We start from the raw sequence: 25,517 nt of genomic DNA on the forward strand, positions 1-25,517 counted from the left end.
AAGATACAGAAAGCAAACATTATTAGGAACACGGGAAGAAATAGTAGTTGTAGGAGGAGACTTTAAAACACCATTATCAAAAAGAGTTAAGAAAATAAACTCATAGTCTACCTAAATACACAAAATTGATGTCTGGCAGGGATTCAATTCCATGATTACAGTGTGTGGGGGTCTTTTCAAGTGTGTACAGAACATTTACAAAACTCGATAATATTAGTCACAAAGGAAATCTCAACAAAGAAAAAATGTGAAATTTCTCTTCCAGTTATAAAGAAAGCACTTCTGGCCTGGAGAAAATACAGAGGCTGGAGCCGGGAACAAAAAGAAGGTGCCTGTCAATACAGTCTCTCCTGGTCCCCTCGGTATTTGAGGACAGGGGAAGATGAACAGGAATTCACTTTACGGTCAGACTGAAGCAAACACCTCTTCTCCCCTTTCTGTCATGCACTAAACATCTTCATTTAGACCTGAAGAGTGAGCCATTGCAACGGCACTTAACCCAGTGGTTCTCAAGGTGTGGTCCCTGCGCCAGCAGCATCAGCATCACCTGGGAGCTTGTAAGAAATGGAAATTCTCAGCCCCACCAGACCTCCAGAAGCAGAATTTGGGGTGGGGCTCCAGGAGGTTCTGACGCAAAAGCATCTGATGCTTTTGGTGTATAAAGGTGTATAAATACTCCAGCTCCCTCCCCCTTGAGCAGGTTGACTCTGCGGTGCAGGTTTTACAGAGGCTCCCAGAGTCCCCAGGTGGGATCAAGCCCCTCCTGCTGCCCACAGCAGCAACCTGCATAACACCCCCTTATGGGGATGCCTTCCTTTCCCAGTCCTACTCCCAAGCCCCATAGTGATGCTCTTTTTATCTCCCAGATAAACTCATGCACTCAAATCTTTGCTTCAGGATCTATTTCTGGGAGAACCCAAACTAAGACATCTACTGAAGATCTCTGCTCTCACAGAGCTTGTGTTCTGGTTGAGACTGGCTTGGCCTCCCATTCCTTCCTCTCTGGTTGGGCTCTGGTGAGATTTCCTTGGGGAAGGGAGCCCGACCGGCAGTGAGTCCTCACCCCAATTCAGTGTAGCACCTACAGTCTGCTCTTCTCTCTGGATTTGCTGGCTCTTCTTTGCACCACCTCGGGCCACTAGGCTGCTGGCGCCTACCTGCCTTTTCATGGCCTATCCAGCTTCATTGCTCACTCCCTTGCTGGGTGAGACTCACTGAGGGCTGGCTGCCAGCCAGCCCTATGAAACAGCATCCTGCCCAGCACTGGAAGTCCAGATGTGTAAGACATGGCGATGTCACTTGCTACCTTAGGGTACATGGGGTGCTGAGGCAGCACAGAGCAACGCCTTAGGATGTCGGCAAAGGATTCTCCAAGGAAGTGACATGCAAGGGACACTTGGGGAACGAGTGGGACTTAGCCAGCAAATGGAGGGGAGCATGGGGGCAGGGATTCCCTGCAGAGGGCATGGAGGTCCTGTCGAAGCAAGAGGACTGTGGCGGGCACACGGAGAGGCTGCAGAGAGGGGCACTGGGAGCCACACCAGGGAGAGACTTTGCGGGATGACTTAGAGGCTTCAGGGGAAAGGAAGAACCTTCTTACAGGAAGGCTATCCATGTCAGTTTTAGAAGACTCTATAGATAATGAAATGGCCAGAGGTAAGGGGAGAAAAATAGGGATGTTAAAAATCCAGCAGATGACCTGTTAGTCCTCAAAATCTGGAGGCCTCGGAGATGGCAGTGCCTTGATGGGCATATTGCTGGGCCTGGGCACACTCCAGCCCTTCACTTGGCTGGTTCAGAAGGGGCAGGGGGACCTCAGCTCCTGGGCCAATGAAACATCATAGGATCATCCTGGTGCTCCTGAAGATAATCAGGTTTCAAGCAGGCCGTGTGGTGTCCTGCCTCCTCCTCGCCCTCTCCTGATCTGGAGCACACACAGGGTAATCCTTCTCCCCGCAGCACGCTGAGAGCAAGGGGTTCGGCTTGCCCCTAATCCTTCAGTTGCTCAGCAGATAAGCCTCCTTGGCCTTAAGCACGCACACTGGCTGGCTTTTCTTCACGTCATCCACTTGTGTGGGTTCCTCGCTGCAGTGAGCACTGAATTTTGCAGGCGATGAGCCAACATAAAGGCACAATTAGTGAAACCAATCCCCACCCCCACCTTGACACCAGGCCTTTGTGTCCAGGGACCTCAAAGGATTTTTGTTATTGTCATCCAATATTTGCTTGTTTTATATTTTAATTGAGCCTTCATTCCTATCAGAGCTGAACTCCCTAAGACCTACAAACACTGCTCATTTCTGCCTACAGTCATTTTGGGCATAGCGGCCCAGGGGAGAATTCTGATGTAAAATGAACAGTTCCCATCACAGGGCAGAATTCACTTTTTCTTTTGCTTCTCGGAAAAGGACAATGGAGATGGGGGTTGGGGTAGGGAGCGCAGGGGAACTCAGCCCTTTGATGTTATCTACTAATATGAAGAGGGGAAATTAGTCTAGATATATAACCAGTAATTTATTTTTAAGAGCTCTAGAGGACACGAGGACTAATGAACCAGGGTTTGCCTATATTTCTTTCTCCTAAACATCTCCCCTCCCCAGATATGCCCCAGGGACCAGGAGACAAAGGCACTTGGGCTCACGCTGGAATGAAAGTGGCATTCCCACTGCATCCCCCACCGACATCACGTGCTTGCATCTTCCTCTCCAAAACATGCGTGCAGGTCAGCTGCCCCCATACCTTCGTCACTGTTGTCATCCACCAAGATGATTTCCTTTAGCAGGTGTGTTGGCGTGTGGTTGACAGCGCTGTGGACTGACCGCAGGATCACCGACAGGGCCTCGTTCACAAAGATAAATATGATGGATATCTGGGGCAGCTCCTTGGAGTATTTCAGCTCCTTACACCTAGGGGAAGAGAGCAGGGGAGAGTGGAGTCAGAAGAAGGTGGAAATCACAGGCACCGTGACTGGACACCACAAGGATTTTGGCCGAATCCTCATACACATCCTCCAAGGCATGCTTCCCTATTGGCCTCTCTTGGCCAAGAACTCAGAATAAAACCTAAGGAGGAGACAGTTAAGGGATCCAGCCCCACTTCTCCAAATTTACCACCCTAAAGGAACCAGAAGCATCAGCCTTGGGCACATCCATTGTATCACAGTTTGCCGTGCCCTCACGTACCCCTAGTCCGACCGCAGTACACACCTGCCACCTTCCCACTCCAGGCATCTGCATTTCATTGCCTGCAATCTGCTTTGCTGCCACCTAAGCCATCAGCCTGCCCCCATCAGCTCTCATCCACAGACAGCCGGGAGGTGATGCATCAATACCCCAGCTCCCTCACCCCTTGAGCAGGTTGACTCTGAGGGGCAGGTTTTATACCAGCTCCCAGAGTGCCCCCGTGGGATCAAGCTCCTGCCAGCACCCACAGCAGCAATCTGCATAACACCCGCCTTGGGGATGCTTTCCCTTCCCAGTCCTACCGCTCCACTCCCCTAGTGACGCTCTTTTCATCTCCCAAATAAATCAATGCACTCAAATCTTTGCTTCTGGGGGAAGCCAAACTAAAACATCTACTGGAGACCCCTGCTTTCACAAAGCTTACATTCTAGGAGAAGATATAAAACAACAAGCAAATAATCATAATCAAGGAAGAGGGTCTTCTTCCTGTGTAGGAGCATGCTGCTTGACACACCCCAACTCTTCTCACAAGCAAGTGTCCCCAGAATCTCCCTGGGATGGAGATGGCACCACCTGCCTGAGAGGTCCTTCCTCCTAACATCCAGCAACTCTCCCAGCCCTGAAGACAGGGTGAAGGAACAATCTTTTCATCTAGGCTGGATTCATCCCTGGGGCCCCAGGTGATGTAAGAGATGGCTGAACACCCAGAGAAGGAGCTCTGTGTGGCTCTCTGTCCGGGGAGCACTGGGGAATTTGGTTTTATGCTGAGTCTGAGCTACATCAGAAATAGCAAATGGAAACAAAGTGGAACGGAACAGCAAGCTAGCGCATTTCAATACATTCTGTTTCTTGTGTGAGATTGCACATTGTAGAGCCCAATGTGTTAGAGAAACAAACGAAAGAAGATGAAGGGATGGAGTGAGCAGAAAGTGGCACTGAAGAGGGAGCAAGAAATACGGCTGTTTTTTATGCTGAACAGCTTGGGCTGTGTCAGGCCATATTAATCATGGAGGCAATTTTCGGAAGAAAATAAAGTTTTGTTACAATATACATTTGTGTCTCCTGGAGGAGACCGTCCAGGGACCCATTGATCATGCAGCCTCATTTTTACCCCGTCGCTGTAAATTCACTTCTGGGGCTGCCAGGTAGATTAGAATGGTTATTGACAGGCTCTCGGGCAGTCAGCAGGAATCATCTCACTTACTGCATGGTGATCCGAGGGAGGAGGGCACCCCAGAAGGCCCTGCAGAGCCCCCTTGATGGAGGCCGGCAGCCATCCTGAACCTGGCAGGCTGGCAGCTGCTCCTTCTCAGCCCATTACTCACCGGCCTGCACACGTGAGCACACACTGCACACACCCACCTACTCTGAGCTCTTATTCCTGAGGCTGGTTTCTTTGGTCCTTTGTTCTTATCAGCTTCTGGCCCTTGATTACGAAGCAAACAGGCCAGATTGCACTGTCCCAGCCCCGTCTTCTCCACCCACAGGCGGTGGTCGTGCTGCAATCAAGACTGAACTGTGAGTCGAGCCTCTCCGCCAAAGCAGGCAATTCCTCTGGTGAAAAGGGAACCAAGGGAGCCTCAGGGGAATGCGGGGCATGATCTTTCCCCTTCATGGGTCATGGTGGCCATTCAGAAAATCACGGGGGCTCTCAGAAGTGAGGAGTGCTCTGGCACACATTGGACATGCCACCCTGGGCACACTGCTCATGTTTCTTCATCTCTAAAACTGTCAAAATAGTCCACACTGTACCTAGCTCTGGATGCCTGGCTAAGGTCCTTGTAAGGATCAAGACAGACGAGGTTTTGAGAAGCCTGCAAAAATGCAACGTACCAGCTACTGGAAAGACCCAGGCTGGCCCCCGCATTTTCCCCTCTGGCTCCTCTGTTACCTTTTGTATATCCCCCATGACCATGGGCCAGGTTTCCAGAGTTTTCACTCAACCCAGACCCTTCCTGTAGGACCCACCCAGGACACTCCTCCTTAACAAGACTCAGGTCTCTAAATCTGCCCAGCTTAAACGATTCACCTCTCCTGAACCCAATGTCCTCAGGGTTTCACAATAGGCAGACCAAATGAATACAGTCATTATTATTAGGAAAATCAGCGTTACTTTTGTTGGTCTTCAAGCTCTAGGAAGGTAGAATCTGTCAAAAAAAATCTCTAAGCCTAGCTTATTGCCTGAGAGAAGATGCAAAGAATACACTAGAGAGATGGAGAGATGGACAACTGAAGTCTTAAGCATCTTCTGTGAGGAGTAGCCACTGACTGACACGTATGTTACTGCCAGTCAGACACCCAATGCCCAACAGGGCAGAAGATGAGCGTGGGAAGGGAGATTAAGGGTAGATGGTGCCAATAAAGAGAGAGGCTCAGAGGCCGTGGAAATCCTAGAGACTGCCCACAGAACAGGAACAGCTAAGGCTCTTGCCCTAAGAGTTGATGCTGAATAAATTCTCACTATAGCCTGGGGATCCTCAGATGGTGTATGCAAGCTACACATATCTGGGTATGCCACACCCTGTAGACTGGCGCTGACATGAAAGAAGCCCCCACCCCCCCACTCCCGAGTGCCTGCAGAGCTGAGGGGTGGAGGGTGCTCAGTGCCCAGTGCCATGGGTGTGTGCATGGCACTCTCTGGGTGGCCCTGATGGCCCACACCAGGCAGACCAGGCAGGAAGATCTGGAGAAGGGAGCAGTCCGCTCCTCTTGGCGTCTAGCCTCTTCTCTACACACTGGAACCCACAGAATCAGACATGTTTCCTGACTCCCCAACGGCCTCTCAGGCTGCAAAATCCTGGTAAGTAAGGAGTAGTCTGGACGGTTGTGAGGTTAACAAAATAGATTCTGGATTTGAAAGACACCCAGTGGGTGAGGAGAGGATGGCATGCCACAGAAACTGTAAAATACTTCAAAATCCATAGCCAGGAGGGGCAGGGGAGAGGTCGTGTGCTCCATCTAGCAACAGACTCAGATCTGGGTCTCAGAAATCACAAATTTCCTTTCCATAACTAGTCAGTAAACAATAAACGATCCTTTGTTTGAAAGAAGATGGTTGGCGGGAAAGCTATCTTAAGGTTTGGATCAATTTCAATCAATGTTCCAGGCCAGAAGGGGCTACAAAGAAACTCAAGACCAGGTTCCTCTCCTCAAAGGGCTGGAGGGAGAACAGATCCCCCGAGCAGCTGTTCTCATAGAGAAAAGAAAGCAGAGACAACCAACCAAATGAGGTATTTTAGACCCTTACATCTGTCCATCTGTCTTTCCATCTGTCTAGGATGCTTCCTCAAACTCTGTAACTCCCTGAGGGTAACCACCGTTCCCCTCCCCTCATCCCCCTCACCCCAGAGCCACTGGCATTGACATCACTTAACACCAAATGTGCGCACCTCTTACTTCACTGATACTGAGTAAAATGAGGAGAGCTGGGGAGATGCTCGCCTCTGGGAACCCACCAGAGAGAATCACAGTTGACATGAAAGAAAGTCAAGGCCACTAGCAGGGAAAAAAGTCAAAGCCCAAGGAGCTGGCCACACCCTCTCAGAAGCAGACTCCAATGTGGTACAGGTAAGAGGGACCAAGACAGATTTGTGACCCAGTCTGCCAACCTGAAAACAAAAAGAGGACCTCAAAATGTCCCCATAATTGTAAAAGAATTTAGATGCAATGTGGTCCAGGAGACCCAGGAGGTTACAGATGATGATGATAATAATAACCAACACATAGTGCAAGCTACATGACAGAAACTGCTGGAAGCTTCCATGTACTATACTGTCGCATTTAATCCTCATAGCAATCTTATGAGGTAGACAGTGCTATCCTCCCTGTTTCATAGATGAGGAACCTGGGGCACAGAGAGGTGAAGTCACTTGCCCTCAGTCACACAGCGAGTCTGAAAAGCAGCAAGGCTGCCTGGATGTGAACTCCATCATCTGATGTTAGACTCTTCCAAATGCCCCTGCCAACAAAGGCAGGGGGTGGTAGCCATAGCAGACAAACCTCCACACAATTTCTAATCCAGCCCCTTCCTAGCTGGGGAGCCCTGGCTACGCTCTTTAGTCCGTCTGAGCCTCGGCTTCCTTGTCTCCGCCCTAAAAGCCCCAAGTGGGAGACAGCGCTCTGTGGCCAGCCGCACCACACCTATGGCCTGCTGGGGACAGACAGAGAGCGGGGCAGGAGGGCTCCTTTCAAGTGGGATGTCGGGGAGCACAAGCCAGCCCCACCACCCCCAGGGTTAATATGGCTGGTGGGCAAAGCTCCCAGTGTTCTAGCTGTGAATCTGGTCAGAATGCCACCTTGCATGGTGGCCTCCAGGAAGTTATCAGAAGCCTCTTAACTGAAGGACTCCAAGTAGAGAGAGGCCACGCCTGCCCTCAGCCACGCCAGGGCCTTGCAAAGGGCCTGCTGTTGATAAACCACTTCAGTCCTCGCCTACCCAGGCCCAACTCTGTCCCCACCATCCCTTGGGGGCAGGGTCAGAGAGCCCCAGGACCTCTGGGGGCTCAGCATGGAGGGTGCACCTGTGTGTGTGCTCCAGATAGCTGTGCGGGGCCCGTTCAGGGCAGGTGCCCACAGGGCCTGTGCTCAGGCTCCAGTCCTTGTGCCTGGTCTCACTCCTGGTCATTAGACCCTCAGGTCCTGTCTAAGGGCCTCCCTGGTTTCTTTGTGTCCCTTGGCTCACATGGCCATCACTACATGGCAAATCAGCATAGGCCTTCCTAGCTGCTCATCTCAGCTCTGGCTCCTGGATGCAAGGACACCCCTCAGTCTCTGCCCAACGCCTGCCCACCACCCCTCACCCCATCCCCAGTGAAGAGAGCAATCAGCAAGCACTGCCCGAGCTCTAACCCTGCTGTCAGTAACTGAGAGTCTGGGTTTGACGGCTAGAACACGTTCAACAGCATAACAAGGCAGTTTGTATCGCAACGCAGGAAATGCTAAGTGCCGAATGACTATACCTGCAACCAAAGATGAGCTGTGATCCAGATTTAGAAGACGGATCCCTGGATCAAACTTGCACAGTCAAGAACAGAGGGAGGGGCGGGCAATTAGAGCTCTTCCAAGCAAATGGAGGCACTAGGGTCCCCACTTCTTTTTCTCTTTCAGGGCCTTCCAGAAGAAATCTGTCTGAACTTGTTTAGAGATGGAGCAGTAAAAAGCCACGTCTTGAAACCACAGACTCAGACTCACATCAGGCTGTGCACATTCCTAGCAGGCTGATTCCTTTTCATTTTCAAAGTGCTCCGAAAACATGCATCAGGTCATAAAGATCCACTTTGAAAATGAAAAGGATAACTATAACCTCCTTACCCCTCTTTCCCTGAAGTTCTCTCCACCTTGTCTCCCCAAACACCTCCTCTTAGCCTCAGCAAGCCCTCTGGGTTCTGGGCCACTGTCTTCTCTCAGGACGTCGGCCTCCCTGGCTCCGCGTTCTTCCATGTGCTGCCTTCACCCCGGCTCACTCCCCTGGCCTTCTCTCCCCCCAGCCCTGAAAAACCCCAGCTCAGGATCAATCTCACTCTCCATTCTCTTCACACATTGTGCTCATTCTACGGGAGAAAGTCCCACAACTGCAGTGGTGGCAAGACGCATCCAAGATGTCCAGTCCCCTCAGAGCCCTCAGAGCAGCCCTGAACCTTCTCTGCGAGACAGGTCAGAGGCTTCAACTCCCCTCCACTGCTCTCTGCTTTCACCACTGTCCTGGGGCCAATTTCCCTCTCGTAGGGAATTGTGCTTCCTACTCCACAGAGGAAATCAAGGCCACTGGCAGGAATTTCCAAGTGTGGTCGCAGGTCTGTAGCACCAGCATCAGCATCGGCATCACCTGGGAGTCAGTTAGAAATGCACATGCTCAGCCCCCCTAAACCCACTGGATCAGAATCCCCTATCAAGCTCTGCAGTGATTCCTGTGCACGTGGAAACATGAGAAGCACTTCCTCAGACCCCTTGCCACCTGCAAACTTACCAACCTCTGAATTCGGCCTTCTGTCCGCCCCTCCCCCTTGAAGGAAGCAGAGTCAGGAGGTCAGAGCTAACCCCTTCATCTGTGCTGTGGACTCCCCAGCCTCCTCCCACCTCAGGGCCTTGCTTCGCCCACCACTTTCTCCCCTCTCTCTTCACTCTCCCTCCACTGACTTTTCCACTCAAGGAAGAGACTCAAGTCTCTCCCATTTAGGTAAAAAACTCCCTTTCCCACAGCCTTAATCTCCATCTTCTCTTCTCTTTGTCTGCCCTCCCTAGCCCTCTATCTCTCATTCATTCCTCACCCCACTATCATCTGGTTTCTGGTTATTCTATTCTGCTAAAACTGTTCTTGTTAAAGTTGCCAGTGAATCTGCATGGCTGGAATCACTGGAAACTTCCCGACCTCACCTTAGTTGACTATCATTTTTGTAATATTTAATGCAATTGCCCCTCCTTAACAGTATTTACTAAGTATTTACAGTTTTTTAAGTAAACACTTAAACAGTATTTACTCTTGGAACTGGCACCCTCACTATCCTCCCACATGATCCACCCTGGTCACTTGCTCCGTTTCACAGGTTGCCCTTTTCTGCTAGCCTCCAAATTCCAAAATTCCTCACGGCCCCTTCTTCTGCCCTCTGCTATTCTCACTTCATAAACTCTTCCTGAGACCTGATCCAAATTCACGGCTCCAGCCATTACACTGGCAACTCCCAAACCCACAACTCCAGCCTGGACTTTCATCCGGGCTTCAGCTGCCCACTGAACATCTCCACTTGGACGTCTCATAAGCACCCCAAATTCAATGCCCAAAACAGACACCTGCTCTCTCTGTGCCTTCCTGTCTGCATTCAAGGACACTACCCTTTCTCTTCTGGAGTCAAGCTAAAATCACGACCCATTCACCATGTCCAATTGGTCACCAAATCCTGGAGATTCTGCCATCTTTAGGATCTCTTTATGACACTCGTCCGTTTCCCTCCCATTTCTACTGCCTTAGCTCACTCCTCATAACTCCCCTCCTGAATGACACCAAAAGCCACCAAACTGGTCCCTTGCCTCCAGACTGGCCCTCTGCAGCCCAACCCCATTCTATCCACCCCACTGCTGCCAGAAAGATCTTTCTCAAATACAAATGTGATCATGCCACTCCTCACTTACACCAGTTCTCTGCCTTCCTACAGCTTTCAGATTTAAGATTCGTACTCCTTGCTTGGCACTTAAGTCGAGCCCCAGCTCATCCCGCCAACCTCATCTCCTCCCCTGCTTTCCTTCAGTCGCTGTAACCTACTCCTATTTCCCAGAACCGTGAATGCTCTCTCAATCCACACACAGCTTTCTATCTGCCTAGAGTACTCCTGCTTTGACCTAACACGCCCTCCTCCCTCCAGCCCTGGCTCTAGGCACTTTCCCAGACCCCCAACCCAACATCAGGCCCCTTTCCTTGGTTGATTTCTCTCCTCTGCATGCTGCCATCATGCCACTCGTCACTCTGTTCTCTCCCACTGCAGGGCAGCTAGTGGGTCTTCTTTCTTTCTGTCTCCCCAGAGTCCAGCACAGTTTTTGGCAGATAAATGGTTACTGAATGAAAACCCTCCTACCTTCCCTACTTATCCCCTCTGCTCTTCTTATGATCAAAGACATCACTTATCTCTTCCCGCAATTATAACATCGGTGATGGCACTTCAACACTTTAAAGATACCATCCTGAACACAACTGCCTGCTGTCTCCCTGGATTTACTAATCAGGCCTCAAACTCTGAAAGCAGCTTGGGTCAAGTGCGTTAACCAGCCCAATATTCCCTTTTTTTCTCCCCTCTTCATCAAGCCTTTCCTATAATCCTGGGAGAGAGTGGTATCCTTTTTAGCAACAGCAAATCTTGCAAAACAAGATGTGAGGTGGAATAACTGAGATGTGTGAGGCCCCTCTTTTGGAGCTCCCATTATTAGGAAAATGAACACTTTGCTGAGTGGTTTAATTTCTTTAGGTTGAGCTCCGCAGTTCACCCAGGAAGGAGAACACACTTCATTAGTTCAGTTGCCACAGAGCAGTCTCTGGGATGGACTGCCCACTCCAGCGTTTGAGTCCCTATGTGTCCTGCCTATCAGTTGTGCTGGGCAAAATTCAGCTGCTCTAGGCAAGGCATGTGTTCTTATCTTGGGGTCCATGGAGCCCCAGGAAAACCCCTGCAACTGAATGCAGGATGTTGTGGGCATAGGGGCATTTGTTTTTTTTCTGGGAAGAGAATTCATACTTTTCAGCAGCTTCCCCCAGGAGCATGGTGGGAGGGGATGAACCGGAGCCACACAGCCAGAGAGCACCACTGTCAGTTTGCAGCCCCACACCCGGGTCACAGGCCAGTGCGTGGCCAGCACTCTGTTTTCAAGCACCTTAGGGTCAACAAAGCTCTTTGCCTCCCTTACCAGCCTGGTTCCTATAAACATTTATTTTGGAATATTCCCTAAGCCATTTTTTGATTTTTGGACTGATTACCTACTGGCTCCAAGGCTTCCCGGGAAGTGTCTTCCTCTGAGTTGTGAAGAGTTGCTTTTTCAAGGACAAGGCAACCGTCTTTAGCCAGAAAATCCATGAGACTCACTGTCCTTGGGCCGGTGGCAGCTGTGCCAGTTTCGAGGTGGAGCAGGAGGTCCTGACACGGGCAAACCCTCCCTGTCTCTGTCTTCAGAAGGGCTTTTTAAGCGAAAAGGGTTGATTCACTTTCTTTAACCATCAGTTCTGACAGCAGTTCCGTGCTCTGTGCAGCACTTCTCTCTCTAAAGGGGAAGGGAGGAAACACACACAGGGGGCTGGGGTGGGCAGCCTTAAGATTCTCAGCTCAGTAGACAAATCTATCTGGATATGATGTAGCTTATATTGCTGAATAGGAAAGAAAAGACAAACCCTAGAGATTTATTAAGCAATGGCCCAGGAACAGAATTTCTAAAAATAATTAAGGGTAAATTACTGCAGACAGTCTCAGGCCAGAGCTAAGAAAACCTCAGTGCACTTAAGGCATAGGAAATGGTGCCTAAGTGATTCATACATAGTATTTACCTTATAACCTTTCCACAGTGAATGGGGTGAGAGGGGACACCCCCAGCTGCTGCAGGAGGGACAAAAACACATTAGAAAATGATGCAAATTGGAAATAATAAATAGCCGTATTCCAAGACTCAGTAAATCCAAAATTTGGTCAATAGGATTCTCCATAGAAATTAAAGACTGCAAAATGCTCTGTTCTCAGCCATAGTCTTTCCCCCCTCCCCCATGTCCCTCAGAGTCCAATCTGGTTCTAAAGGTGGTTATCCTGGGAGTCTACACAGAAGCCGAAATGTAATGATGTACACCTGAAATGTGCACAATGTTATAAACCAATGTGACCTCAAGAAAATAATAAAAGAGCAAAAACAACGTTGTTATCCTGTAACTTCAGCACAGCAAAGAGCACCATATTACCAAACTAGCTATTTTTCCTTTTAACGTTTTGGCCAAATTAGCCAGTCAAGCCAACTTTTTACTGACACTGATCCTGAAAACACTTCTGTGGCATCTGGGCCACCACTCTGTCCTTGATGTTATTGTTGTTAATTTTATTATTGTTGCCTCCACCCATAAAGCCTTCCCGAGGACAGGCCCTCCTGACTCTGAGTCAAATCCCACACACCAACCCCTGAGATTCAATTTGGTCCTAACCTGGCCCTGCCTATCTTACTAGACCCGAGAATGCCTTCTCCCTCCCCGAACTACTGCTGCTTATACTGTGTGGTAAAAAGCATTAACATTCCAATCCTCCATCCCTTCACGTATGCCGGTCCTTTGTCACATGACTTTCACGTTTTTTTCACCTTTTAAAGAGGCAAAGTCTACTTTCCTATCCCTTGGAAAGGGGCTCAGCCACATGACTTGCTTTGACCAGGAGGAGGTAAAGTGCTGTGCTAGCTCTGAGAATGAGGCTCTGGAGGGGTTCTTGCTCCCTTGGCCATCACCCAAGAAGCATTGGGTTAGCTCCCTGGTCCCAGAAGAGGATGGAAGATAGGTAGTGGGAAGGTGACCCCCAGCAGGACACACATGCATGTGTGAGCCCAGCCACTGCAGCTGTTCGCTACACCAAGAACTTTACAGTGTGCACGTTACCTAATGACTTTTCACAATGAGCCAGGAATGTCGGTATCCCCATTTTGCTGGCGAGAAAACTGAGGCTCAGAGTCACTTGCCCAAAGGCAAGTGAGTGGTAGACAGAGCTAGATTTTAAACCCAGATCTACCTGACTCCACAGCCTCTTGTCTTAGCCTCTGAAAAAGGAAATGGAATGGAGGAGGAGGATCTGAGTAGTGGGATTCTTGATGGCTTCTTGTTTATTCCTTTATATTTCACTGTGGTCTCCAGAGGCCTACACCAAACATGTATTACTTTCATAACTTAAACAATACTATAAATGTTACTCTTTTGTAGGGAATAACTCGACTTAAGCATTGACCTCAAAGAATAAACAAGTAAAAATAAATAACAAAACTGTCGAGGAAAAAGTGGTATTTAGGAAACCCAGAGACATACATGATGTTGAAATCTAATTTAAAGTTAATCTAATTGAATCAAAAACAAGCTGACTGACAAGCGAAAAAGAACCAAGAAACCAGAAACAGACCAAATCTTAGAGAATTTATGCCAACAATATATCACAAACCAAAGGGTAAGGAATCATTCAATATACGGTGCTGTGACTACTGTCTCTCTGCTGGGCAAAATAGTGAGTCTCCCCTCCAAACGCACTTCAAAATAAATTTTAGATAGATAACTCCAAACATAAAGAAAGTAAAATAAAAATATAAGTGAATATTCATACAAACTCTGAATATTACAGAATCTTTATAGTTTGATAATAATTGCAAACCTCTCATCATCAAAAAAATCAAATTTAAAGACACCAGCAAACTGAAAAAAAAAAATTAGAGCAATTACAAAACAGTAAAAGATAATGAAAACCCAAAAAAACACAATTAGATAAACAGAAAAACATGAATACACAATTCAGAGAACAAAAGAAACAAATAAGCATATGAAAATAGGTAGACTCTCACTAGTAATAAAATAAATTCAAATTAAAACAATAATGAAACGTCATTTTGCCTCTAGGTGGTGAAATTATAAATAATTTTTTCTTGCTTCTTTATCCATATTCTGTTCTTATTTTCCACAGTGAGCAAGCATAACCCAGAAAAACATACTAGTTTAGATTAATACATGGATGACAGAACCATATTGCCAAATTAAAGAGAACTGCAATGCTTGACTACAAGCTCTTAGATTTTCACAGGGGTATGACATTAATTGGCATGAATAAGAGACACGCCATGTCATCCCACAACGTGCCCTCTATGCCACAATCAGAAATAGAATTCTGAGTTAAAACCGAAATCACAACTATCCTACCTTTTCAAATGCAGATGTTGGGGAAGGATGACATGGCCTGACCTCATGTTATCCATTCGAGAAAACAAACATACCTGCCACTGAAATGGCCCTCCAAGTTTTTTCTCTACCCAGAAGCTATTTCATGATGGCATTGTATAATAAACATAAAACCAATCACTTCCAACCATAGACCTTCCCCAGTTAGTTAACAAGTAGCTTTGAAAGGGCATGAGAAACTTAAATAAAAATGACTATAATTTTATTTAAAAACCAAGTGAGATCCAGCTGTACGCCATTTTCTTAAGGTTATGGGAACTGCTGTTTACAATGATAATAAATTCTGCACAGAATGTGAGCACAAGCCTGGGCATTTTATAAGGAAACTGAACCAACCAACTGAGCTTGCCAAGCATCCAGTCTCATCCATTAATACCCATTAATAAAACAACCTAATGACTTTTGTGACAGATTCCTAACTCTAAGACATACTTCTGCTCTGGACTAAAATGTCCTGAAAAGAAAATTTTCAATCCTCAATAAACCCAATTTCCATTGTTTTATCAATGTCTGGTAGAATTTCCCCAGCCACTTGTACCATCCCTCAGACATATGTTAATAACACATAGCTTTCATTCTTTTCAACCTTCCGCCAGGTAATGCCTTCCCTTCTAAAATGCCACAGCTAAGATCTTATGCTAACTTGGAGACTTCCATGTTGACTCAACTCCTCACATCTTGCGCTAGTAAGGGAGGTATAGAAATGGTAGTGGACATGAGGCAGAGCGGCAGTAATCAATCTCTCCACACAGCCTTGGCCCCTACTCTTAGCCTTTTCATCATTAGCCTATAGATTCCATGAGGTCAGAAACCACGTCTCTTTAGCTGATGTATCTCCAGCACATAGGTTGGGCTCAGCCCAGATGCTCAATAAATATTTGTTAAATACATTAATAAACAAAATAGAGAAAAGAAATTCTAGTCACCTGTGGCATAAAAAGGTTCTGTGGAGCACACAGTCCTGGAATTCCAAGAATTAAATGAAGAGCATATAATCGTAGGAAGCCTGCATCCCCTCCCAGGGTACCTCCTATGCCTGTTTGAAAATGCCACGTCAGATCACTGGAGAAGCAGCTCACCTTGCTGGGATGGTGACCTTATTCAATTCTAAATATTTTTTGTCCCACTAGCAAGAGCCAGGAGAGAGAAAACTCACAAAAGACTCAGTAGTACAAAATGCCTCAATGCTTTTGATGAATGGAAAGCAACATGGATCTTGTATCCATCCATAAAGCCTGTTCCTTTATTTTTAATGCACTGACGGACAGGCATATCTGTATCACCTGGAAACATTAGCTTAACTGTGACATTTGCACACTGAATGTCAATTATGGACCAGCAAAGTGTTGAAGATATAGAAATTTTTTAAAAACCTCACTGTTACCCTGGAATAACTCACAGCTCTATAAGGGAAAAAGGTAAATCATAATTATGATTACGGAATGATAAATGTCACAAGGGAGGTTGGTTCAGGATGCTCTGGGAGCTTATTTCTGCCTGCAAGGAGATAGATGGGGACCTGCTCAGGGAGAGTTTCACAGAGGAGATAAAATTTGATCTTGGCCATGAAGCATGAGTAGGTAATTTGCAGGTGAGGGCTTGTGAAGGGAAAGAGGAGAAAAAGGGGAAAATTCTTTAAGCAAAAGGAAACGAATAGCATGTGCAAAACCAGAAGGGAGAAAGTGTATAGTGCACCCCCGAGAAACAGAAACAGGAGTTTCAGGGCATGAATGGGGTGAGGAACAGAAAACCACAGTGGACCAGGTACTCTGAAGGCAGTTTACAAAATTCAGACTCGATCCTCCAGAGTGGGAAGCTATGATGTCAACGATTATAGAGCAGGGAAGCGACATGCAACACATGGCATGTGTCTAAATCAAAGAATGACATCTCTTCAAGTTGGGCCAAGACAGGACCTCAGAGGCAGAGTTCCAGGCTCTCAGAAAGGACATGTATAAATGTCCCCTGTCCAAAGAGCGCATTCATGTCAGACTACCAAGATCACAACCCTAGCTCCTCGCCACGTCTGTTCATCTGCTCCTCACATGGCCCCAGAGATTCTGCCCCAGTTGGCCCCGTGCAATGTGGACTCTGTGGAGACATCTCCAATGGTACTCACGATTGGCTCAGACACTCTGATTCCTCTCCTAGGTCCCAAAGGTTGGGCCTACCCACTAGTTCTCAGAGTGGATCTTCAACAGATCCTCTCTACCGGATCCTGAATAAAGACCATAACAAAAAGTACTTCCTGATCACATAAACTTACAGCTCACTGCATTATTGGTAGAAAATGATGTTTTTTAGTTCAAGTCATCAAAACTGTGGACAAGGCATTTTACCTTGTAGGCAAAGCCACAAACGGAATGGGGCTGACCCCTGAAATTAAATTTAAGTGGAGCTGGTAGACTCATTGATGACTAGTGAGACCAGTCAAAGAAGCAGGCAACTTGCCAGATCTGACTTCCCAATTTCCCAGTGGCCTGAGGCATTGGGGGGCCTCGCCCTAACCTGGCCCCATCCCTTAGAGGAAAACCCACATAACTTTGGGGTGCCCATCCAGAAATTACCAAAAACATGTCAAACAGAAGGGCAGCTCTGACTGTAACAAAGGCCAGTAGACCACACATTACATGGCAGCCAAGCAAGAAGCATCCCCCCACCCTGGCCAGGGGATTGGGATTCAACATTTCCACCAATACTTTTTGGTCCCATACCCTTCATCAACTTATCCTTACTCTAATTCCCAGCTAGAACTGAATCTATAATTTGGAAAGGTACTCTGAAGGCAACGAGGAAGAAGTTTTGAAAAGGAGGAGAAAGGAAAGCAGGAAGATCAATGAGAAGAGAACTAGAGTGGTTTTACAAGAAGCAGGAAGGAATTCAGGGTCAGAGGAATGTTTTCTATTGATAAAAGGTATGACTTAGGACAATTAAATAGTCATGAACGTATGCAGCTAACAACATAGTTTGAAAACTTGCAGAGCAAAATATATTGAAAATCCGAGAAGTAAACGACAAATTTACAATCACAGTGAGAGATATTAACACATCTCTCCAAGAAATTAAAAGAAACAAAACTATCAAAAAAATAAATGAAAAGATGATCAATCTCTATAGTAATCAAAGAAATGCACCCAAGAGCTATAAGGAAATATGTTTTTTATCCTTCAGGTTGGCAAAACTAATTAAAGACTGATCTTACACAGTGTTGCCAAGTGTGAGGAAAGATACTCTCATATACGGTTGGCTGAAGTATAAATAAGCAAAGTCCCTTGGAGGGCAAGTTATCAGCATCCTTCAAAACTAAAAATGACCATGCCCAGTATATCCACGCATAGGAAAATGTCAGACAGATACACATGAAACAGCCAATAGCAGTTGCCTCTGCTGAGAAGAGTTAGGTTTGGCTCTGGGACTTGCAGAGAGATTTTTTTGCTCTATAGACATCTACACAATTCATAAATAACACACTCAACTATTATTTGTGTATTTTCTTTAAATTAAACAAGAGACTTTAAAAAAATCTATTAGATTTGGCAGTTAGAAAATCATAGCAGACATCTGTAAATTTCAATATACGTTTCCTGTGATGAGTAATGGAGGGATTGACAGATGCAGTGAATTAGGACTATTCCTCCCAGGAGCCTGGGAGTGGAGGGAAGAGAAGGGAAGGCACAGGGAAGTAGCTTTAAAGACAGGACTCTGCACTTGGCATTCAGCCCCAGCAAATGAGTCCCTCTGGTCCTGTGATCCTACATCCTTGAAGAAACTTGTTCCCGTTCCGCCAGCAGGCCTGATTGCAGGCAGAAAGCATGTTAAGGTCTAGCAAGCAAAGTAATGACTTTTTCATAATGAGTGTCCTGGTACATCTAACTCTTCTCTTCCTAAGACTCTGTGTCTGTGTGTGTGTTCAAAAATGGCTTTAACGAGTAATTACAAATAGGTTCTAATGAAAAATATGTAGCAAAGTGTCTGTAATACTCCACAAAATGTTCTCCTTTGCAGATTGGTCGAAAGGAATATTTATAGGAATGCCATTATTTGGAAAAATGGTGTTCTATTGGGAATTCTACCCCTACACAAGCAGCTCACAGAAGAGGGGCTGGGTTTCAGCCCTGGGTGGGACATGGTGGTGGACACTGAGGCCTACGAGGACTAGGGCTGGAGTGAGAGACTTCATCCAAGACACTCAGAGTAGGGGAAAAAAAACTCTAGGAAAAGGTCCAAAATGCCAAGAATAGAGGAAGGTTGATCACCAAATCTGTTTGATGAGTTAGAAATTAGTATCTTTAACCAAGAGTTTGCATCCAGTTTTCACAATTTGAGCTCACTATGTGGGTCAGCCAGTTTATGAGGGTAGGAAAGACAGCCTGACTTAAAAGGTCAGGCATGAGGCAGACTCCAGTCCCAAGTAAGGTGCCCTTCAGCTGCCTCATCTCTGCTGAAGAACGTGGAGCCTTCCTGGAGCAGGAGGCTGATTCCAAGGATTTGTCTTCTTTACCTGTCTACTGCTCCAGGTGCAGGAGCTGGTGGTGACACTGGAGACTTCCAAAACTGTTTCCCACATGTACTGTCTCTGTGTCAAGGTAGATGTGGCAGGGGCAGCAGGAAATCGCAGAAGATGCAAAATATTGGCAAAAGGAAGGGGCTTGCTAGGGGTGGAACATCAGAGGGTTTCTGGAGACATAAATTGCCCAATAGGCATCTTAAGTGTCAGCAAGAGAGGTCTGTACATGTCTTGTTTGTCAAGACAAGTGTTGAAGGGCATCCTCAACTGGGATTTCTTCTGCTGATGTCCAGTAATGTTTAGTGGACGCTACATACTGTGCACTCTGGAAGTTCAGAGGGGCCTTGTAGATCTCCCTGGACAGCCTGTGGACCCTTCTGGTCCTGGCCAGTACTAGGGGGACAGTGGGCTTGTCGGTGTGCAGAGAAGTACGTAGAGTGCAAATACACGTGTTGCAGGTGGAAGAAAGTACTGAATTGTTACTCATCAATCTGGGAAAAGTCAGTGAACTTTGCCTTAATATCAGTCTGTGCACGATCGTTCAACACCTTCGGGAACCTCTTTACTGCAGCTTTTCATCTTGGCTGAAAGTTAATCTTTGTACAGTTCTTTCTGCTGCCTTTCCTACACTGCCTGTTGGCTTTAACGATGGTGGATGTAGAAAAGTTCCCAGGCCTGGGTAAGACTGGGGCAGGGCAGCCTCTCTGCCATGGCGTATCTGCTCCATAGGTCTGGCCACCAGGAGCACAGCAGACGTGCAAGGCAAGCCATTTGAAGAACACCACCCACCTCATCTGGCCAGTAGGGACTCAGCCGGAATATGTCAGTGCTTACTCCACAAGGCAAGAAGAATAAATGTCAGTGAGAGGCTGGTTAGTGTACTGGTCTAAGACAAGGCTTCTCAGGCTTAACTGTGTATGTGAACCACCAGAGAAGCTTGTTAAAAAAAAACAGATTCCAACTCAGTTAGTTTGGAGTGAAGCCTGAGATTTGGCGTTTCTAACAGCTCACAGTCGATGAAAAGGCCAGGGGTATGTGGAAAACACTTGGAGTCACAAAGATTTAGAGCAGGCCTGACTTTGAATCTCTGGTCTACCACTGACTAGCTGTGGGCAAGTTACTTAACTGCTCTGGGTGGGGAGTGAGGAATGGGAAGAGGGAGCAAAGAGAGGCTGGTTTTGAAGTCAGAGAATGGAGCCAAGAGGAGAATTCCAAGCTGAAGAGATGAGAGTGGGCACAGAAACGTCTGGATCAAAGGGAACGCGGGAGGTAGGGCTGTTCTGAGAAAGTGTCTAAAATGTCAGCGGGCATTGGCTGCAGGTCTCCATAGAGTGACATAACGCGTGCTTGGAAAGGATTTCTCGGCTGTGAGGGCGAGGACTTTGCCTCACAACCACAAGTGTATTTCCAGTGCCTGCTGCAATCCAGGGCACATCATCCATACTCCAAAAATACTGGTTCTTGAATAAATTAACACGTTAGAAATGGAAGGAGACTTGAAGAGCAACTTATTCAAGGCCCTATATTCACAGCTGGAAAAAGAGTGCCCAGAGTGGCTGAGATCTACCCGACATCAGATGAGTACAGTCAGTATTCGAGTCGGGACCTGAGATGCCCTTTCAACAGCCGCAAATTGATCATGCTTCCGTCCCATCCCAGGGAGACGGCTGTTACTGGGGAAAGGTTGGGTGGGGCATTTCCTGTACAAAGATACATAAACTGATTTGTTTTCTTGAGACGCTTTTGCCAAGAGAAATGCCATTAAATCAGCATCTTGGCTGTAAAAGAAAGCAACAGCAAGTCTTCATCCGAAGCACGGAGCCACATGCAATGTACTCCCTTAGGCCTATGCACAAGCTGCAAGGAGGCAAAATGGGATCAATGAATTTCTTTGTTAATCTTGATATTTGCAGGAAACAAATGAACCAAGCACTCTGCAAATCACTAGCTTTAATCTCCAGAATTACTTATACTGCCATTTAGGAGAGTTTTGTTTTCTGGGGAGATTTGCACACAGCAGGTGGCAAACATTCTAATTGCTGTTAAGTACATTTGGTGTAATATGTTGGGGGCAACACAGTCGTTGAATCAGTTAAGCATGAACATACATGCTCACGGGCAGAATGCAAGTTTGCACACAGATACACTCACCAGAAGAGTTTTAGTCACAGAGACAAAACCTCATACCAGGTAAAGAGGCTGCCTCTTCCAGACATTAACAGCACCTGGGCCCCGCAGTAGTTCAACACCATAAACAAATGCCCACACAAATTGTGCTCAACCTTTTATGTTCCTCTCTGCCCAGTCTCTCTCTGAGTTCCTTTGCAGTCAAGATGCAATGCTATTTATAACACATATTGTGCTGCAGTCACCAGGATTTGCAACCTGAAGCAGAAGACATTCAATATATGCAACAGGAGTAAAACTCAATGCCACAGCCATTTTATCCTTGCAAGCATTACAGCCGCCCATGCCCACCTCTCCTACTAGATTAAAAAACTCCTTTCAGCCAGGTAGCACTTCTTGTTCCTTTTCACATTCCTCAAGCTCTTAGCTCTGTGTCTGCCACACAGCAAATATGCAATAGGTATTTTTTGAATTGAATTGAAGATTATTTCCCAAGAATTAGAGGGAGAAGGAACAGAGAAAAAATAAAAAGGGGAAGGGACATTCAAGACCATCTTAGGTCATGGAAAATGGTGTTAGTGGGTTTCAGGTGCTAAAACTTACCATGAGAGGGACACTGATAAAGCTTGCTGACTCCTAGATCACAGCTAAAATGCAAGACTCAAAATTTTTTTCTTTAATGATAATCCAATCCTAGGTTGATTTCCATTTATATCACAGGAACAATTTAAAGTCTTCCAGTCAAGTGTGAAATAATCATTTAGCCCTTGGTGCATAAGAAGAACTTTTAAAAAATCTGACAAGTTCGTAGCTAAGTAAATAATTTACCCACAATGAAGAGAAAGGCATAGTATGGCTACCTGACTATTCTGATTAACGTGAAGCCACTAGCTAAACCATATACAGGGGCAAGTTTCAAAGAACTGAACTATTAGGTTGCACCACAGGAAATTGCCATTTCTGGTCAAAAATCAGCAATTTCCTATGGATCAACCAAATACAATGAAAACACACATAGTACTGAAGTACGTCTACCAAACACAACTTGCTATCTTAGCTGTTTTATGGACTCTTGGTAAACTCACTTGTTCAAAATTAGTTCATGTGATCATCCAGATGTTAAGACGACCAGTTCAGATAAGATGTGCTCTCCACCATCATGACTCATAAGAAAAGGAAGAAATGTGATTTCCAGTTCAGATGAGTCACTGAAGAGGAACCCAGAAGGAAGAACTAGTGTGCGATGGAAAAGTCATTTCCCAAGTTTCTGGGAACATGGCTGTGGAACATCAGTTATTACCCTAAAGACAGCAGACAAGGCACAGAAAATTAGCCTGATCTGTACACAGTGACAGACACTGAAAATGCTTTGTTTTCACTAAATCTCAGATATCGGATTGTCATTTGTTCCTCTCTCCTAATAGGAGGGTATAAAATACACATAAGGAGAGGGGTTTTTTAAAACTTTCTGATGGTTATAATTCACATCAAGAAGCAAATGATCCTCACAGAAGTTATTGATGACCAATAATTTCCTGTTGAATGAATATATCAATGGATGACACAACGGAGCCTGCAAGGACATGCAAGTTACCCAAAGTCCTTGAAATTCGTGGTTTGCCGTGCTGTGGACACCAGTAGTCATTCCTATATCTGATCTGATTTTATAGTTTTTACCAGTGACTCTCCAATTTTAAAGAGCATAAGAACCATCTGAGGTGTCACCTGAAACACAAATTCCTGGGCCCCAGTTCTAAAGATTCTAATTCAGTCACTATGGGGTGGAGCCTAGGACTCTGTAGTTCAACAAGAGCCCCAAAGGATTTTGATGCCGTTGCTCACTGATGTAGGTAAATATCGTCATCAGTATAAATCCTGAATATAACATCTCCCAACCTAAAAAAAGCAATGAAAATTTGGGGTCGCTCCATAAATCCAAACCTCTCATCACAATAATAAATAATGGCTAAAAGAACAAACAAAATTATAACATTACTACAAGACAGAGAACCCCCAAAACTTCAAATCATTTTTAAGTAGAAAATAAGAAAGCAGGAATAGTGATTCTGATATCACAAAAAGTAAAATTCAAGCCCAAAAGTATTAAATGTGACAAATGAAATATAACAAAAAAGGTCATTTTTAATGCTAAAAGCCACAATTCACAGTAAGATACAAGAGATTTTCATATCTATGCACCAAATAATATAGCAACCATCTTTATGAATCAATACAGTAGATGCAAGGAGACATAGGCAGAACCCATAATAATAGGAGATATTAAAACCCCACTCTTGGTACAGGCAAATCAAAGAGATAATGAGTAAAAATATAGAAGACTTAAATGATATAATCAATAAGACAGAACTTATGGATAAGCATCATACATCAAACTTTACTCCCAGAAAACAGACCATATACCTTCTTCTCAACCTCAGGGGAAGAGTTGTAAAAAATAATCACAAGGGAAACATCAGCACATTTCATAAAATAGAAGTACTACAAACAACACTCTCTGATCACAATGCAATAAAATTAAAAATTATTAATTTTTTTAAAAGCCATCCACCTGAACATTTTAATAAACTACTAAACAAATCTTTCAGGCTAAATACAAACCAAAATTAAAGATTTCTAAAAAATAATGATAAGCAAAACATTAACCAATCAGTGGGAAACTTTCAAGCAATAAGAAGAATATTCAAAGCCTTAAAAACTTTTAGCAATAAAAATACTTGAATTTCATTACCAGCTCAGAAAGCTAGAAAAAGAACAACAAAGTAAACCAAAAGGCAATACAAAGAAGGCAACAAAAAAGATAAAAGTAGAAGTCAATGAGTTAGAGAAGAGAAAAATACAAGATCTAATCAACAAATCAGAATTCTAGTTTTTAAAAAGTAATTAACAAAATAAGACAACCTTCTGCTAATTTAATCAAGAAAAAAGGAGAAAGCAAAACTATATAAAATAAGAAATCAAAGGGAGAAATAAATATTAAAACAAGATTTAAAAAAAGAGAGAGAGAGACTAATTTGCAGATGTCGGTGCAAATAAACTTAAAAGCCCAGACGAAACGAAAAATTTCCTAAGGAAAAGCATTTTGCCAAGGGTGACCCTATTAGCAATGGAAACCTTTAACAGATCTATGTCCCCAAGAGAAAGAGAGAAAATCACCAAGGAATTATCACATAAGAAACCATTAGGACCAGATGGTTTCACAGGTGCATCCTACCAAACTTTCAAAGACCAGATAGTCATAATGCTTCATAAATTGTACCAGAGCATTGAAAAGAAAAGAAAACTTCCTAATCCTTTTTAGAATGCATTGATACCCAAACCTCTTAAGAACTCTTAAGGACTTTTCTCTCTCAAAGAGAGAGAAAAAATTACAAATACTGATAAAAAAGTTCTAAGTAAAATATTAGGGAATATCACATTAAGAAAATAATTCACCATGACCTAGTGGAATTTATTCCAGTGATGCAAATTTGGTTCAATATTAGAAAATCCGATAGTGTAATACAGAATAATAATAGATACGGAGAGAAAAAAATCTATGATTATTGTATCAATACTGAAACTACTGAAAAGCCTTTAACAAATTCAACTCATCCTAATAAAAATGTCAAGAAAATAGGAATTGATGGATACTTTCTTGACACGGTAATCAACTATACCATAGTGTTAAAGTTATTTAATGGGGAAACACTAGAGGCATTTCTCTTAAGGTCAGGAGCAAGGCAAGGGTGCCCAATCGCTCTACTAATGCAACATCGTGTTGAAGGGATCGGGAAGGGTAATGACTACCAGGCAGACGCCGCCTTTAACAAGTGATCAACATTAACACTACCAGTAACGAGACAAATAAATCCTATGTGTGTCCTCAGAAGATGCACTGAGATGAACATATCACTTTTGCAGTATTCCCGCACAATAGCATAATCTGAAATCTAATTCCAAGAAAACAGAGAAATCCAAATTGAGAGAAATTTTTCAAAATAACTGGACTGCAGGCTTCAAAAATGTCGACATCATGAAAAACAAAGAAATGCTGAAGGACTGTTTCAAAACAAAACATCATGACAAATAAATGTAATACATGATCTAGGACCTTCTTTTTCTATAAAGGACATTATTGAGACAGTTGACGAAATCTGAAAAAGGTCTGTAGATAGGTAATATTATTTGGTGTACTGTGGTTATGCAAGAAAGTGTCCTTGTTCTTAGGCTACACACACTGAAGTATTCAGAGGGAAGGGGGCATCAT

General features: G+C 45.1%; 1 protein-coding gene across 2 annotated transcripts in view; it reads right to left on the reverse strand.

Annotated features, from left to right (window-relative positions):
* GALNT17 (polypeptide N-acetylgalactosaminyltransferase 17) overlaps positions 1-25,517 on the reverse strand; it is a 454,995-nt gene that overhangs the window by 254,247 nt on the left and 175,231 nt on the right. For both annotated transcript variants that reach the window (XM_046667386.1, XM_046667384.1), the window contains exon 3: positions 2,740-2,906. In XM_046667386.1, the coding sequence (XP_046523342.1) occupies positions 2,740-2,906 (167 nt within the window). The remainder of the gene's footprint in view (positions 1-2,739; positions 2,907-25,517) is intronic.

This window comes from Equus quagga, chromosome 7 (assembly GCF_021613505.1).
Source record: "Equus quagga isolate Etosha38 chromosome 7, UCLA_HA_Equagga_1.0, whole genome shotgun sequence".
Classification (NCBI taxonomy): domain Eukaryota; kingdom Metazoa; phylum Chordata; class Mammalia; order Perissodactyla; family Equidae; genus Equus; species Equus quagga.